The sequence below is a fragment of the Coloeus monedula genome, assembly GCF_965178545.1.
Source record: "Coloeus monedula genome assembly, chromosome: 1".
Classification (NCBI taxonomy): domain Eukaryota; kingdom Metazoa; phylum Chordata; class Aves; order Passeriformes; family Corvidae; genus Coloeus; species Coloeus monedula.
The window spans coordinates 59,263,956-59,282,554 of record NC_138781.1 but is presented as its reverse complement, the minus strand read 5'-3'; the positions used below and the strand labels follow the sequence as shown (position 1 = coordinate 59,282,554).

Genomic DNA, 18,599 nt, shown 5'->3' with positions numbered 1-18,599 from the left:
TATTCTTCTAAAAATTGAATTTAAAACTTTTTCACTTTTTATCTTTTTATATTTGCTGGAGGTGTTTTGTCACTGATACTCTCTTGTGTTGTTTTCTATGGGATATTGCTTTCTTTCAGTGTGTTACTGTGGAAGCAACTTTAAAGAAGTATTGTGTGGATCAAAGGAAGAATTCTCTGACGGTTTTGGGAGTTTCTCATGTCAGAATATATGTGGCAAGTAAGGTCACTATAACTTACGCTTTTAAAAAGAAAAAGGTCGTTCTATTCGCAATGATTTATTGTAGTACTCTTGGGATAATTCCCCTTTTAATTTTTTTCTTGTTTTCTCTTTTGTTTCTTCTACATTTTTTTCCAGAAAATTAAATTGTGGGAGGCACAACTGTAAGCAAGTATGCCATCCTCAGCCTTGCCAGCTCTGTCCACGACTTCCACAAGTTGTGTATCGTTGTCCCTGTGGTCAGACTCCTCTCAGCAAGTTACTCGAACTAGGATGTGTTGAACGTAAAATTTGCACAGATCCTATCCCATCATGTGGAAAAACATGTGGCAAACCTCTTTCCTGTGGTAGCTATGGTAATTAGAAATTTCTGTATCAGAGTATTTGAAGTATCTCATAGTGTCGCTGAAATTCACCGGAAGTCAGGTGAATAGAACTCCTTTACATCAACCTAGCATTGAGAAGCGGGCATTCTTTATTGCGGCGCTAGATGCGGGGGGATAGCTCCACCTAGCGTGCATTCTGATTCTCTGCAAGTGCGTTTCTTACATACCTTAATTACATACATCTGCATCACAATTTGCAGAAATCTCGTACATATTATAATTGCTCATTACCATAAAACCCTCCTCCTGGCTCAGGCTTTTTATGGTCTTATTTTGGCTGTGGTTGCATTCCTAAGCCAAATGTACTACCCTCCCCCCCCCCCCCCACCTCCAAAGTCCCTTTATCTTCCTTCTGTCTCTGCTCGGTAAGCAGATCCTGCCCACCCTGTTCCTTTTGTTAAAAGTACACAGACACAGTCCTTGTTCTTAGATTAACCCTTCAATACCAATAGTTTTAAAAACAAAACAAAAAAAACATGGTCTTTAAATGTTTAATTTCAAGAAATAAATATTTTATTAGCTATTTTGAGTTTTAACCAAAATGAGTGTAAAAACCACTGCAAGTTGTGCAGTCTGGCTGTTTGTTCATAATAATGAAATCAGAAATAAAAATCAGGAAATAAAACTGCACATAAGCTTAGTATCTTTGACCAGTGATGTTCCTGATAAATATGAAGTTCCAGGTCATAGACTTTTTTTATTCTTAATATTTGTATTTTCATTTTGCTAGAGTTCATTCATACATGTGAAAGCCTTTGCCATGAAGGAGACTGTAGACCATGTTCTCACACATCAAATATTTACTGTAGGTGTGGCTTCAAAAAAAAGGTGAGTGTGTAACCATGGAAACAGGTAATCCTTACTGCTTTTTAAAGCTGTGGAGAAAAAGGAGCTGAAGAAGCATAAGAAGTGCTGTGCTCCTCAGTTGCAAGAACCACATTGTATACTAACTGATAGATGGTAACTAGATTATACTGTGAAGTGGTAACATGCTATTTACTATGAAAGCAATTTTAAAAGTATTATGGCAGAGCTTGCACTGAGTTCTATTAGTGTAAATGGTCTGCAAAATCCTGTATTACTCTGGAGTATTTATATAGCACAAGGAATGGTAGTTTGCCAAGAGTAAACTGAGAGAAGAAAGGCAGCCTAATGAAAACTTTATAGCAATAGCTTGTAGACTCCTGTAGAAGTTTTCGTAGAGACTATGTTGTTACTGATTTCCATTTTTTGTACATTTATATAATGTTTTGTTATTTAGTAATTATTGTATTTTTCTATTATATCAGCTATTGTTATTTAGTAATTATTATATTTTTGAACTATGCTACTTTCTGTAATCATAGCTTTGAAATTTTTGGCTACTATCACAGTTATATTTTTCTGACCTGTTATATATCATCTGCAAGTAGAGATGGCTTCTGAGTATATGAGTCTGTAGGTGCATAGAAATGACTGAGAGTTTACTAGAAGTTGGAACAGTTTTCTCCTACAAGTTTGCTCAAAGTAGTTATGGGGTAGAAGGCTTTACATTGCATTTTGAGTCCTGAAATAAAGTAGTGAGGTTTTGGGTTTAGTTCATGAAGTTTCTCACACACTTGAAAGATGCTTCTTAAAAAAGAGTGAACTACACCGATAACTTAAATCAGTCATGAAAAATGTGATAGTCAGAAATGTCAGCTTAGAATATAAAGGTGTGGTGAAGGGTTAAAATGTCAACAATATTATTTTCATCCATCACATTTTATTTTCATATTGAGGTCTTTAGGTATAACTTTGTATAGCGTAACATTTGGCTTCTTCTTTATTCTTTTCTTCCATTCTTCTGTCAGACTTGCAATTCTGACAGTTGGTCAAAGCGCAAATTTATGCACTCTTGTCAGTATCCTTTGGGAAAGCTCTCTTGGTTTCTATTATGCAAATTTCTGGTTTCTTGGGACAAGCCTGATTCTCTCAGTTTACAGTGACAGTTTACAGTGGAGAATACAAAACTACATTTTTAAAAAATTTTTATTGAATCTTTGAGGAACAAATGTTGTGTTAAAAGATTTGAGGATATTTTTTTCCAGTTTTTATTTCACTTTTGAATACAGATGTGTTATACACATGGAAACTGAGTGTGCTTCTTTCATGTGACCAAGTGTTTTCTAGATAAGTATGTTTCAGTTGTTTCATCTATTTTAATCTAATGGCTCCCTGTTTGCTTCCTAGGAAATCCCATGTGCTCTTCTCAGAAATAAAGGTACAAGGTTATGATACATATATAATGTAAAACTGTTTTTAAAACTATACACAGTTCATAGTAATTTGGGGTTTGATTGACAAAGTTGGCAAACAGCTGATCTGTGCTGCATCTTTTATCCATACTTCCATGCCAAATTGGTTATTTCTGCTGTTCCTTCGTGGTGCTGGTCATGCTGCTATGTTTGGGAAAAGGTTTGAAATAAACATCTTTAGTTTTCATTCATCTTCTGTGTAAGGAAAGACTTCTTCACATTTGATCTGAAAGATTTCAGACAATGTCTATTTTATTTTGAAAGTTTCTTATGCCACCTGCCATATTCAAAAGGTTGTCCTTCCCCTCCTGCTCCCCCCATCATCCTATATAACTTTGGTCAACTTGCACAGCTCAGATTCAGTGTAATAGTTTTAATCTGCTCTTGCCTGTGTTTCTGGGGAAATACAAGCTTTAATTCTGCTTCACATTGTATGGTGCTGATCTTTGCAGCTGGTCATTGCATCTGACCTTGGCAGAGTTCCCATTTGATGCTTCTTGGTATTTTGGATGTAACATCTCAAAATTCCCCTCAGTGAAATCTTTACTTGATTGACCCCTATCATACTGAGGTGTTTATTTACAAGATATATAAGGAAGTAATATGCATATTTCCTAATTTGATCTTTTGTCTATGAAGACTTTGCTCTTATGGAGTCCAGAAGTGATTCCTTTTGTTAGCTGTGTATGGTAATAAAGATGTTCTTTGTTAGCAGTAGTTTTATGAGCATACAGCAATAGTTGTTTTTAGCTGACTTTTACTGCCCCACCAGTTCAAGCAGTCTTAAATTGGATGTTTGTGGTACTTCAGTGTATCAGAATATCCTGTTTTCTTTGTTCTATTGTGTGAAAATAAACTTGCTTCATGTATTCTGCTTTCCAAGATCCTTTTGAACAAGGGTTTCTTTAGAGAAAGGCAAGTGCCCACATGGGGAATTAGTGAGGGCAAACCAGTAATTTAAGTTTGCTTGCTGGCTTACCCTGTGTTAGTCTCTCCTAGACCATGCCCTGCAACAGCCTTAGCATAATACTGTGATTGCAGCTTTTGTTCTGAGCATAAGCAAAGACCTAAAAGTTAGGACTTTTGGGATGCTTTTTTTTTTATGTTTTTAATAGCTGCTATTACATTCATGTGTGACAAGCGGTGCAACAAGAAAAGATCATGTGGACGACACAAGTGTAATGAAGTTTGCTGTGTGGTAAGTGTACATGTGGTTTTTAAAAGTTGATGTGATGTGTGTTTGATTTTGGTTGTGATGTTAATGGTCTTTTTTTCTTTTGTATCTTTCCATTTTTGTGCATCTTCATTCTCTATTTGCAGTATTGGTCATGCTCAAAAAGTTTGTGTGTGCATTTATTTTGCAAGTTTTGCTTTGTAGTTGTCATTATAAATGTAAAACTGCGTTTCAGCCTAAATGCAGTTCAATCAGTGTAAAGGTGCTTTTTGTCAATGCAGTGATTCCAGGGAGAATGGAGAGGGAAAGCATATTACTTAACAGAAGAAGCATAAACTATGTAGCTGTGTCTGTAACAGAAGTCTTAACAGAATCTGCTTTAAAAATTGTGTATCCATACAGTGATGGAAAAACTGTATAGATCTGGCCTAAGCTGTTGTTTGCACTATACAGTTTTGTCAGTCTATTATTAGAAGTAGATTGTGACCTCAAAGAGAAAAAAATAACCAATAGCGTTTATAGTTCAATTCTGCTTTTTCTTTTTTTGCCTTCTCTTAGGACACAGAACATAAGTGTTCTTTGGTTTGTGGTCGTAAACTCAACTGTGGGCTTCATAGATGTGAAGAACCCTGCCATCGGGGCAGTTGTCAAACATGCTGGCAAACAAGTGAGTTATGTGCAAAAGTACATAATTGTTATTTATTATAGAAATACATTTATATCTCTGTCTGACTCTGACCAGTTAATGTGATCTATTTCACATTGGTGAAAAGGAGAAAGACAAGGTGGTGTAGATTGTAAGGATACTGTTTACAGCTCAAAGTGTCTTAGCTGCAGTAGTACATGTGTCTCTCCTATATTGTATGTATATGGATATAGTCAAAGACCTCCACTTCATGGAGACCAACTTTTCATGGAAACATCCTGGAAAAGAGAAGGTGCTGGAGCCTCTGAAGCTCACTGTACTTGAAACAGCATTGTAGTCTGTCTTAATAGCCTATGAGTATGATTTGCATGTTGACTGTACCTCTCATTAGAAAAATAAATATTTGTCTGTCCAAACATTTCTCTTTACAAAGCAAAATAGTCATCTTAATGTCTCAGGGGTCCTGGTAGTAACTTCTGGTCTAGTTGAGTCAGAATGCAGAGATTTTTCTGAGCAGTTGTTTTTCTTCACTGAATTCCATGGGTTTAATAATTAAGGTAATTAAAATTCTCCACATTGCTGCAATATTTTTGAGGATTGTATTTCACTCTCAGATTAAAGGAGACCTAAGGATTGCCTTCATTGTTGAATGTGATACAATCTAGTGGTTAATGTTCCCTGCTGAAATTTTTCTGAATACAGGAAAAGCAGCTACCTACTTCAGGAACTAGATTATTATGGTAGTTTAGCTTAAATCTCTGTGTCCATGAAGTTTCCAATTCTGAATCTGTCCAGAGATAAATCAATTAAGCAGTATCTTTAAAGATGTCTCACTTGCTTTCTCTGGATGCTGCTAGTTGAGATTTCAGATGCATGCATTGTATGATTCTATATGATTCTGACCCTGTAGTTGATGTGAGTCCTTCTCAGCACTCAGAAGGCCATTCTTGACTCTGATTCAGCTGTCTAGCCAGCACTTTGCAGTTGGCTTATATTAGCCATGGTATCAAATGCCATGGCATGGTCAGCTGTAAGTCATTTCCCTACTCATTAGATTGGATTTCTTGCCCCTGCTTTCATCTCCACTACTGTTTTTGCTAGGAATGGTGAGGACTGACATCAAGATATAATACTGGAGTGCATCTACACCTCTGTGTGCTTCCCAGCTACTTTACTTTTCCAGTGTATTTCCTCAGTGCTGATAAGTGTGGTCCCTTTCTGTGCCAGGGTCTCTTTATGCATACCCCATCTACTTCAAGACAGGAATACATCTCTTGGGGAAAATAAAAAATGTCAGCATTAGAGACAGTGCATTTAAAAAAAAAAGTTTTCAGATACTGTATTGCTGCCCTTTGGATCAGACGTTTCTGCACTCTGTCCCCATTATCCTGATTAGTGCAAGTAAGGGACTTCTCATTATAATATTCTTCACCTATAACTTCTCATCAATATAAAGCAACTAGTGTGGCTGTCTAACATTCAGGTCTTCCAGAGACCTTGGTGCCTGGTCTTTCGTCTTCTTGGACTAAGGAAGATTTGTAGCTTTGAAGCATAGAGTATTATAGGTTGTTTCAAGACCTGTAGTGAGGGACAATAAAGCCCTACTCTTTCCCATGCTTCCTTTCCACAGAAAGTCCATGGACATTCAGAATCTTTTCAGCTTTTGCTTTCTGCTTCTTCCTTCTAACCCATAACATTTTGTTCTCCCTAGCATTCTTATTTGCTGGAATTTATTGTAATTTAGTCTCCTTAGACAAAAATTGCAATTCTTTTACTAACTGCTGTACTTCAAAATACATGGGCAAATGAGTAGGATCTGGCCTGAGATTTAACTGATGAAACAGATCATAAAAAATAACCAGACTTGAGAAGTTTCTGAACACAGCAAAAACATTGAAAAGCTGAAAAAAGTTTCGAATAGGAAATTTCACATCTATTCCTCACCCATAAGGGTGAGAGATGTGTGAGCTTCACAAGTAATTGGAGATGGGAGGTACAGGGAATCTTTTAGGGGGCGGAATTTCTCAAGGCCAACAGAACTCTGGTAGTTGTGTGATGCTGGTATAACCACACTAATGATAGCAGAAATAGCAGATTTGGGTACAGATGTAGCTGAACTTGGGACCAGTGAGTGTAGTGGGTTTGCATCCAGGTTTTGGAAGCAAGGGACTGCAGGATTGGCTTCTGTGAGAAGCTGCTAGAAGCTTCCCCCATGTCCAGCAGAGTCAATGCTGGCTGGTTCCAAGATGAATCCACCACTGGCCAAGGCCAAGCCAGTAAGGAATGACAGTATCTTAAATATGTGATAACATATTTAAACAGTAAGAAAGGTTATTGAACAGATATAATTGCAGCCAGAGAGAAGAGGAGGCAACTATGCAGACACTTAAGGTCAATGAAAAAGGAGGGGAAGAAGGTGCTCAGGTACTGAAGCATAGCAACTATTGGGGAAGACCATGGTGAAGCAGCTGTGCCCCTGCACCCCATGGAGGTAAACAGGGATACAGAGATCTACCTGCAGCGTACAGAGGAACCCCCATGCTGGAGCAGGTGGATGCCTGAAAGAGGCTGTGAACTGGTGGGAGTCCTGTGCTGGAGCAGGCTCCTGGGAGGGACCTGCAGACCTGTGGAGAGAGGACCTTGCACTAGAGCAGGTTCCCTGATAGAACCTGTGACTCTCTGGGGGGACCACATTGGAGCAGGCTTTGCCTGAAGGACAGCACCCTATGGAACAGTGACTCACACTGGAGCAGTTTGTGGAGAACTGTTGCATGTGGGACTGACTCATGTTGGAGAAATTAATGGAGTGCTCCCCATGGGAGGACCCAGCTCTGGAGCAGGGAGGGACTCTTCTCCCTGATCAAATGCCAGAACAATGTGTGATCAACTGCCCCATTCCCTGACCCCTGCGCCGCTGGCAGGCAGGAGGTAGAACCTGGGAAAGAGGGAAGGGTGGGGGAAAGGTGTTTTTAAGATTTATTTTACTTCTCAATATCCTGCTCTGATTTTATTAGAAATAAATTCAGTTAGTATCCCCAAGTTGAGTCTGTTTTGCCTGTGATTATATTTGATGAGTGACCTCTCCTGGTCCTTATCTCAAGTCATGAACTGTTCGTTATATTTTCTTTCCTCTGTCTGTGGAAAGGAGTGATAGAGCAGCTTTGGTGAGTGCAGGGCATCCAGCCAGTTCAAGTGACTTTAATGGGGAAAAAAATACTTTGTTAGGTTATTTGGGAGGAATCAAGGTGGATGCATGGACAAACGAGTGAAGATAAAAAATAAAAAGACGCCATTTGGACAAATGAAGCTGTTGGTCAACTTATGTGATAGAGATCTGTGCACTTCGTGTCCACTGTCTATCCTGTCATAGTTAAGATTTAATATCTTTCCACGTAGTCCCATTCTCTGTTCAGTGTGTGAGAGTTCTTGAGTGCCAGCAGCTGGAAGCTTGGCTGCATATCATGAGAGCCCATAGTCTTTATGCTAGCAACTGAGAGACCAGGTTGATGTATCCTATGTGCGAGCAGCTGGGAATGGGATCGTAAATTATAGCGACCCCTTGATCTGGGTGCCAGCACATGGAAAGATGAGAGTTTGCACGCAGTTTTCTAACAAGCTTGCTTCAAAGCTGGATTAAATAGCTAGTAGGAGGAGATCTGCCTCTGGAAATACCCAAGGTTTTCAGCCAGTGACTGGGAAAGGAGTCTGTCCAGGCATGGATATTAGACAGAGCCTTTGCTAGTATTTCAGATTCGTGAATGTGGTGCACATGTGAATTTGGAATGAATTGTGTATACGTGTGTGTGTGTGTGTGTCTTGTGTGTGTGTGTGTCTTCACTAATAAGCTTCCGTCCTGATGAGCTTAAGAGAAAGAAGAGGACTTAGCTATTGGTATTCCTCTTTACATGAATGTTGTTACTCAGCTGGCTTTGTGTTACTCTGTTATCTGTCATCTTATTGCCATGTATTTATTGTGTGTCTCGTCTCTCTGGAATGTGTGTTGAGTCTTGCTCTAGCCTGGACCTGCATGTTGATCTAGCAGCCTTCAATATCTATAGAAGTGGGACAGTAGGAATATTTGGGTGTTTAGAGTTCAACAGGTTTTGCTTTGGTAGACGAGGAAGGAAGAATCTGGTGATTCCTGAGTTAGAGAACTTGATGAATTCAGAAGCTTCCTTAACACTCATCTTCCCTTCAGGTTAGAATTGTTGGTTTGTATTTTTGTTGCCCCTTTATTCTCTTACCTCCTCCACCATTTGCTGTTGTTCTCCCTGATCCACTACCTCTTTATTCTTTTATCGACCAATCATATTCTCTTTTTGTTCTCAGATCTCTTTCTGTATGATGTCAAATGTTTTCTTAGTGTTCTGTTTTTCTAAACATTTATCTGTTCGAACTGTAGTTTGCGTTGCAATCAGTCTGCCAGTTTCTTTATAGTCTGAAAAAAATTATATTATTTTTTGTGCAGTTTTCATTGGGGTGGTGTATGTCAGTTGTTCTATTACTTTGTTTATCACTGAGATTTGGATCTTTTAAGAGTTTAAAACTTGTTTCCCAAAAACAGAAGATAAAAAAAGCACTCAGAATAAAATGGGTACTGCCTAAGACAGAGAACTTCCAAAACATACAAAGTTGGATTTGAAGTATTTGGACAGGTTCATAAGATGCTTATGAGGATCCATGTTATGCTAAATACCATAAAAAAGACTTGCTGTCTTTTGATAATTTTCTTTGGAATCTTTATGGTACTATATTCAGGGCTTGGCAAAATGACAGAATCTAAACACTGGTCTGAAAAAGTGATGTCGGGAAGTTTGGAACACAAAATTTCAGTGATGGGCCTTCTGGAAGGGAATTCAACCTCTCCTTTTTTAAATCAAAGGTAGAACAGCAAAGCTTTCAACTTGATATGAGCATTTTGCTGGCTCTGGTTCAAAATGTTGATGTGAAAGAACCACTCTAAAAGCAAAGCATAATTCCTAATGAAGTCATCAGAGTCTAGTTTTCTTGTAGGAGCCATGAAAGCTAATAAATTCACTAATTTCAAATACTAGTGCTTAATATAAAAAAAAGCTGAAGTAAAACATTTGCATGTTGTGTAAAGATTTCTCATAGAGGAAACATGCAAATACATGCAGCCACTAGGATATATTTGACTTTTTTTTTCAGGTTTTGATGAGTTAACTTGTTATTGTGGTGAATCTGTGATTTACCCCCCTGTTCCCTGTGGCACTCAGCCACCAGAGTGTAAAAAGACATGCACCAGGCCACATGACTGTGATCATCCAGGTGAGTTAAGCCATTGCATTTTGAGTGGGTTTTTTGGCGTTTTGTTATTGTTGTTTGTTCGGGTTTTTTGGTTGGTTGGTTTTGTTGTGTGGTTGTTTTTAGTTCTTTTTATTTTAATTTGGGGTTCTTCTAATCAAAATGTAGAAAAGTATGCATACGTCTATTTGAAAATAGATTTCCAAGGGTCTACACTAAAAAGCCAACCAGCTAAAAACTTACAATGAGTACTACTAGTGGTACTTCTCACTGGTAAAAAACACTGGCGTTTTTTCTTATTGTTATTAATAGTCGCAACACATTAAATGCTGTATTCCAAAGATCAAGTGCTCTATTGAAACAGTAGGATAAACTAGTGAACAGTTAGTTTCTATGTTCCTTGGAATTACACTGGCTGATCACAAAATAAATAGCGTGGGTCCAACAGTTTCTGACAAATTTTGCCAGAGTATATAACCCTACTCACAAGTTAGAAAATTACGTACTATTTAATTTAGAAATTATAGAGAATATTCACCTTAACACTTGGCATCATAATTTTTTAAGAATATATTATTCTTGTGTGAAGCATCATCCTTCCCATAAATTGTGTAGTTTTGAAATGTAAACTCATGTTTAATAGTCTTTACTGTCTCCTTTAAGGCATTCAACTGAAGTATGCTAATAAAACTGTTACGACTTTTATATTTCTGTGACTGCAGTGTACCATTCATGTCACAGTGAGGAGAAATGTCCCCCCTGTACCTATCTCACTCAGAAATGGTGTATGGGCAAGCATGAAGTAAGTCTGGAGAACTAATATTTTTGAATACTAAACAGTTTTTTAGGACTGTAGGCTTAGATTTTTGTGGCTTCTTTGGAATGGAATATTTTACTGGAGTTGGAGTTTAATGTGATTAAATTGGAGAAGTAAATCTTTTATTCCAAATGCATTCAAACCAACTGCTGTATTGGGCTATAGTATAAAGCAAAACTCATTCTTTGACCTAAGACCTTTTAGTATTAAGATGCTTATGTGGGCAGTGCCAAATGAAGGTGTGAACAGTAAAAGCACTTTGAGACTTCCATTGATAATTTTTACTGTTAGTTGTCATCTTTTTCCTTTCCTCTTTCAGCTGCGAAGTAATATTCCTTGTCATCTCACTGACATTTCCTGTGGACTTCGCTGCAATCAAATGTTAAAATGTGGAATGCACAAATGTAAACGAATCTGTCATAAAGGAGAATGTCTTATAGATGAAGAGTGTAAACAGCCATGTATTATTCCAAGGCTATATTGTAATCATCCATGTATGGCTCCATGTCATCCTTCTTCACCCTGCCCGTCAATATCCTGCTGTGCAAAGGTTAGATACCCAAAGAAAATTCACTGCAAAGTCACAGGTGAATTGTATGGTTTAATTATCAGCCAGTAACAGTTGTGACATGTTTGTATATTGATAGCATGACATTTTTTCTGTAAACTTAAAATACGGATTTTTTAAAAATAAAACTATTCATCAGTTTTAGTTAGCCATTATTCCACTAAAATGGGACTTTTAAAATTAATAAATTTATATCCTTCACACCCCTCCATGGCCATAAAAAGACAAAACTTTTAAAAAGCTGCTCACTTGTGTGATATGGCAGGTTGATCTTCAATGTGAATGTGGAAGAAGAAAGGAGAGTATGATTTGCTCAGAAGCATCCAATACATATCAAAGGTTGGTACAGTAATAATTTTTTCAATTCCTTACTGGACTTAACTGCTTCGCAGTTTGATTAAATTGCAGACTTGACTAAATATATTTAGTTCACAAGCTTTTTCATGTTTTTCGTACTTTGACATATGGTGGTTTTGGGGGGTTTTTGGTACTTCCTTGAGCTTTCATACCAGCCATGCTGCATTAGAACACATTTCTCTTTTTTCTGTTGTTAATCTAACTATGGTGGTGTGTCAAAGCTTGACTCTCCTGTATGTGGAACTCTATTCTACCCACACTGAGCAATTAGGTACAGATGAATTTGTCAAGTCCAGATTCAGGCTCCTGAATGTATTTGATTGCAGTCCATGTGTGACTTGCTCTCTGAGTTTCCAATCATGTGTGTTGGAACCTAGTCAGTAGAGATGGTGGATGCTAAAGAGTGATTTAAAGTAATTCTGAAATAGATAAATTTAGGCAGGAGAGCTTTGGCGTCTAAATCTTGGGGTTTAATATGCAAACTGAGCCCTACCCAAATCTACTGCAATAGTCTCCAGACCCTATTTCTAGACTTACTTCTCTTTCTCATATGCAAGAGAGCAAGGAATGGACAAGGAAAAGAAGAAAAGTGGGGCTTTGGAACTTTTGAAATTAATATAACAAAACAGTAATAATAATCATTTTAAAAAATCTTATTCTGAGACTATGATTGAAAGGGAGTGAAAAAAGTTAATCTGGAGAGTTCTGCTTTGTATCCTAGTTGTGAGGTGACTAACAAAAGTCAGAGATTCTTCCTGTTGTTCAAAGAAAGCTACTTAATGATGGTTTTATTTGGAACTGGTATCTGTGGGCCTTTTTTTTTATCCTAGTCCAACTTAGGGTATGCTGTTTTGTTTCTGCTGTATGCTGTCCATATTCAAGTTCTGACAGAAGATAGCTTAGCTTAGGTACTTAATATTACCTAATGAAAACAAGGAGAAAAATATGCTAATTAGAAACAATTATGAACAGTTGTAGTCAATACTAAGATGAATGCAAGATACATGTACAGAAGTTTGGTATTTTGATATTTTCATCACTATGAATGCAAATCAGAAGACTGACTCAACTCTGAAATACCAGTTTAAATTGAGAAATGCTTGTCATTAATTATAAGTTCAAAAGATAACATAGTCCAGATTTTTGAATACTCCAGATACAAGTCCAGATTTTTGAAGGCTGTTAATTCTCTGCTGTTTTATAGCTCAGGCACTGCAATAATATTCATTCAAGGAAAATGGTTCTTCGAAGCCAATGAGTGTTCTTGCACGCGTAAGGTGATAATTTCTCTAATCAGAGCCCAAATCAAGAGGAAGGGAAAGAAACTGTTCTGTTTAAAGCAAGTGTTTGTATCAGTTAAAATGTGTTCATATGTGCAGACAAATTACTCTTGCCTTGTGATAGTAACAGAACCAGCATTTAGTGCCAGCTAAGTTTGAAAACTCCTGCAGTTCAGGTACCTGAAAGATTAACATATTCTGATTTTGTGGATATAAGTTTGGCTTTTTTTCCTACCTATCACAACACCAAAACAACAGCAACAAAAACCATATTTTAAAAAAAGCAACAAAATAAAGGTTAGCAAATTAATCAAGTATCCAGGTTTTCTCAGAAAGGTTAGAGAAGTGATGAAACAGCTTTGGGCTTTGTCAGTGAATGTTGGAGAAAGAATGCCCAAGGGAACAGGAAATATATGTGCTTTATCTACTGCCATATCTGTACATATGGTGCAAATGATGATGTGCTATCATCTCATGTCCCATTACCTAGACTTTGGCATCACCTGATAAATATGATGGTGCCTCTCAGTGATTTTTTTGTTTTATGTAATATGATTAGTCTTCTTCCTGATAGGTGGTAGGTTCTTTGAATGTGATGCAAAACATACGGAGATAAACATATAGAACAAAACGTATCATTTTATCTGCATGTAACAGAAAAATATAGTTCAAGAGGATACAATATTTCATTTTTAGGAGTTTGTGGGATATTTCCCTGAAAAATTCCTGTGTGTTTTAGTTATACAAATCTTAGCAAGCAAAGGAGACCGGAAAGACTTGTTATTGAAGGGAATTAGGAAGAATCTTTATGAAGAAAATAGTAATGATCTCAGTAGGCATTTTGTCCTTTCCTTGTGGATTGTGTTAACTGTATTTTGTAAGCAAATTTCTAAGTACTTTATAAATTCACTTTACAGATTTTAGTTGCACAGAGTTAAGGAAGAATAAGATAAAAGGATAGTTAAAGCTGTTTTGTCAGCTGTAGTTTGTATATTAAGCAAGTGAGGAGAAAAAGTATTTGGCTTGCATAATTTCAACTTGCATAAGAAGCATGTCCATTTGTTAGTGTTACTCCCAGCTGAGGGAGATGAGAATGAACTCTTGATTTATATAACTAGATTAGACTCTTAAAACTCAGTGATGTAGAACTCGAGTTCCATTCTGTAATCTGATGAGAAAATGATCGGTCTGTCTTACTTCTTCCGCCTAGAGGTTAAATCTGCACCCTTATATACCTTTTCAGAAGTTTATGTGTTGCCTCAAATGAAGTCTAATGCTCTTCTTTTTCAGAATAGCTGCTATATCTATAGCAACTAAGTTAACAGATCTACAGCTTGGGGATTCAGTGGAAATCAGTAGGCTTATTACGAAAAAAGAAATGAAGCAGGCCAGGTAAGGAGATACATGTAGTAAAGTATTTGAAGCCCTTGTGTGTACCTGAAGCATAGGTGACATGCATAATACATAATATGGTGATAAAAAAGTCAGCTGTAGTACTAGGAAGACTTACAGTCTTCCTATGCAGCCTGACTACTTCAGCAAAACTGCTAAAAAAGTATTTTGCAGTTCCGTGGTGGTTTGTGGTTTTGCTTTCATGTAGGATGAGTTCTCTCTCATTGTCTGGTTGTTATTATAATTAAGTGTGGAACAATACAACTGTGGTTTCAGAGTTTTTTTCTACTCAGCCAACTTGTTGGAGTTCCTCTGGATTTTTTTTCAGTTCTAGACAGGACAATAGCTATTATCTTCTGTTTCACCATCAAGTGTTCCTTTCTGGATTATTGATATGCTATATTTTCTCCTAGTCATCATCTTACTATTTACAATATTTTTGTATTACCCTTTTTAGAATTTTTTACGTTTGCATTTCAGTTTGATTGCTGCTTTGGTGTTCTGATCCTGGCTGGCACCACAAACCTGATTTTAATTTTGTGGCATAAGATAGGTGATTTTCTTTTTGTGATGTTCCTCAGGATTGAAATAAGCTTGTCCTTTTACTTTTGGTGTCATTTCTTTATGGACTTGTCAATTTTCTCCAACATCCTTCTGTCAGAAAACTTACTGAAATCTTTGCCCTTAGAGTTCCTGATCACTGGTTTTAGTTTATTTCTATTACCATGTCTTCTTTTTTATATTGAATTTTATTGTTTCAGAGTATGTCTATTACTTGTGTTAAAATCTAATGTTCCTTTATATTGTGTAAAGTCAAAATAGTGACATTTCCCATATAGTTGCTTCATGACTTCTGTATCAAAAGCTAATGCCAGCATACTTCAAGAAATTTTGCTACTGTGTTGTAGTCACTAACACATCCCTTTCTGTGTGGACAGACACTGTCCTTTCTTTGAACAGTTGAAATTAGCGGAGATGACTTTTCTTTGTACAAGTCTTTCCTAATATGATATCTAAACTGTGGTAGGTAGCCTTTATTCAAGGACTGTCAGAGGAAGTATTCTCCCTTCTCTCTTTTTGTCTACCGAATACTGGGGCAGGGGGAAAAGAGGCAGTGGTACATAGAATATTTAGTCTAAAATTTCTAGTTTATTGTCAAACTCCTGTATTTTTAAAGTAGTGTACAAATCTACTTCATTCATTTACAATAAAAGAATGTTTTCTGCAAGCTGCAGGGATTTTCTTTTTGTTTCACTCTCTTGTCCTGTCTGTAGACATTTTATACTTTAGCTTAGATTTCTTATTAGGGCTTGGGATTTTTCTTGTGACAAATTTGATCAGACCTAGAGTAGCTTCTCTAAATTGCTACGTTCCTCTTTTAGAGGATAATTCTTCAAGCAAATGATTTTTAAACAGTACTGGGTCGATCTTAAGAGTGCAAGTATGTTCATTTTCTTCTGTCTCCTTCAAGAAAGTCATCAGAAGTTCTGGATCCTGGAACTATTTGTCTCCAAAGATAATACATGCCACTGAATAAACCAGTTTGAACCTGTTTCCCCTGTAGAATTTCTTTTTTTTAATGTAAGTAACTATTATCAAGAGAATTAATTAACTTCAACAGTCTAACGTGAAGAAGTTTGTAACTGCCACTGAAATTCTGGGGAACTCCTGATTCTTCTCAACATTTTAATCCCTCAAAATAAAATTATGAAATACCTTTCAAAGACAAGACAGAAAACTGAAATTCATAACTCTGCTGACACTAGAAATTAGGAATTCAGTGGAAATACTGATGTTTGTGGTTCATCACAATCCTCCATATACGTCTAACTTTCCTCTTTTTCCTGACTGTTAATTTTTTCTGATTCATACAAGTAAGTGACATCTTCCATTGCTGATTCCCAGTCCTTCCTAGCATCCCTTCAGTGCTCCTATCAACTTCATTCTTCTCTCAAATGATAAAATTTGCCAATAAACATCTAGTTCAGAAGCTTTTTTCCTCAGTTCCTGTACGGCTTTGGTAATTGCTATTCCTGTTCAAGACCAGGAGAAGGGATTGGCTGCTCAAAGATCTTTGTTGCTTCTTTATTTTTAGCTCTACTATTTGTTCTAATACAATAAACTATTCGCACACACTCTTGTTACTTCTTTAGACTTGATAATATGACACCAGCAAGCTACACCTTGAAAAGTATGAGTAGCAGCAGTGATTCCAATTGTATTTTTCTTTCATAATTCAGGTTGCAGTGCGATGAGGAATGCTTAGCTCTTCAGAGGAACAGGTGGGCAATTAACTTGCTTGCTTTTTTTTATTTTTTTTTTTTTAACGGAAGTAGTCTAGATTTGGAAAGTTAATGCCATGTGGATAAGAAATTATTTTCTGCATGACCTAGAGAACAGATAAGTGTGGAGATGATTCCTGTTACGAAGATCTATATTGAGTGATCAGAAATCTTGCTAGAATATTCTAGTTCTAAATGAGTAGTTTGAAATGTGCAGACCATATCTTTTGCAAGCTATTTATTTGTATTAGTAACCTGTAACTTTATTCTTTGATGACATGTATGGAAGGTTGGGATTTATATGGGGTTTGGGGTTTTTTTTTTTGTTGTTTGCTTATGTTTTTGTTTATATTTTGGGGTTTTTTCCTCCTACCGTCAAATTTAGGCGCCTTGCTGAAGCTCTTGAAATAGATGATAATTCTGATCCTTTTAATATCCGTTCTTCTGGACCAAAGTACAGTGACCTTTTAAAAGAAGATGCAAGGTATGTGTTCTAATGATGGCAGGTGTCATAAGTCAACAGTGTTGAGAGCAAGATGGGAAATGCAGAACAGTTCTATTTACTCTTCTAAAAATAACTGCCTTGGCAGTAGATGGCCAAGGAGGCAAAGGAATTTATGTGCACTTCTCAAGACCTCCAAAATGGTATGTAAATGAAAAGTATAATATAATGAAAAGTATATATAAAGTATATAAAGTATATATAATGAAAAGTAAAAAGTGCCTGACAGATTGCTTTTTTCTGTAACCAGAAAAGGACCAGATTTAGAATGGGAACATCATTTTACACCATTGTAACTATGAATCAGTACCTGTACTTCTCACATCTCTACTGCTTTTACGCAGAATCAGCTTTCACCTCAGTGTTCCTTATAAACATTTCAAAACAAAGAAAAAAATGATGGCAAAATAATGAAATATGCTCTCATAGACTGCTGTTCTTTCCACCAGTCTCATTTACTTTTTTGCCTTACTGCTTTTATTTTAAAAATAAAGAAATGGAATTAATAAAACATTGGATGCAGAGCAAAGCCTATGCCAGTGTGACTGCATAGAGCATTGCTAGACTGAGGCACCCTAAAATGAGACAATGTGAAATCAAGGTAATACCAAAATCATCACATCAATAAATACTTTGCAATCTGGAATGACAGGGAGGGATCAGACAAATTTTTAAAAAGATGTTTAGATTATATGTCATCTAAGAGTTTTTACTCCTGTATGAGTTTGTAGGCATGACGTTGGTTTTTACCAGGTCTAAGTTTTTTAGAACAGCTTAATATGTTTTGTTCTTGCTCCAGTACTCTAATGCTGCGTAAATATCATGGTTTTGTAAGGATGTTTGCTGCTTGAAAATCCTTTATTTAATTTGTTGATATGTTGAGATAAGTGAAAATTTTACATAAGCAACCACTCAGAATTTAAAAGTTACATCTTCTTTACTTCCAACTGATGAGGCTACTGTAAAATAGGAGCTGAATGTTTTCATTGTGGAGCTACTGGTTTTTTTATTAGTATTTGCGCTTAAAAGTGCTATTTTATAAGGACTGTTATCTTAGTTGTGTATAGAGTATGTTTTCCTTTACCTTTTTCAGAAAACACTGCACACACTTTCAGTACAATAAGTGAAAATTTTGCATTGTGTGTGTAGTCTACTGTGGTTTTTTGGATTACAATTCTATCTTGTCTTTCTGCCAGCCACTACCCATAGTGCAGTGTTCATCTTTCATGAACAGAACTGACCATGGTCATGCACTATATTGCCGATGGTCAAACAGATACCTTAAAAAGTAGCCTTAATGCTTCCACACTCCTCCTCATTCTAGCAGTGATTTTAATTGTGTTTCCTTTGTAGCCACTTTACACTGGTAATTTACAATAAACTAATACACCAGTGCTATTCTTACTGATTCATAGCTAAAGCAAAAGTTTTTGTT

The 18,599-nt window shown here is 36.7% G+C and overlaps 1 protein-coding gene across 3 annotated transcripts in view; it reads left to right on the top strand.

The window, feature by feature from the left end:
* Positions 1-18,599, top strand: part of NFX1 (nuclear transcription factor, X-box binding 1) — a 103,336-nt gene that overhangs the window by 61,453 nt on the left and 23,284 nt on the right. For all 3 annotated transcript variants that reach the window (XM_082291204.1, XM_082291203.1, XM_082291202.1), the window contains 13 exons: positions 120-219; positions 358-575; positions 1,336-1,433; positions 2,817-2,847; positions 3,997-4,079; positions 4,614-4,722; positions 9,871-9,990; positions 10,689-10,768; positions 11,103-11,333; positions 11,617-11,690; positions 14,279-14,380; positions 16,621-16,662; positions 17,048-17,146. In XM_082291204.1, the coding sequence (XP_082147330.1) occupies positions 120-219; positions 358-575; positions 1,336-1,433; positions 2,817-2,847; positions 3,997-4,079; positions 4,614-4,722; positions 9,871-9,990; positions 10,689-10,768; positions 11,103-11,333; positions 11,617-11,690; positions 14,279-14,380; positions 16,621-16,662; positions 17,048-17,146 (1,387 nt within the window). The remainder of the gene's footprint in view (positions 1-119; positions 220-357; positions 576-1,335; positions 1,434-2,816; positions 2,848-3,996; positions 4,080-4,613; positions 4,723-9,870; positions 9,991-10,688; positions 10,769-11,102; positions 11,334-11,616; positions 11,691-14,278; positions 14,381-16,620; positions 16,663-17,047; positions 17,147-18,599) is intronic.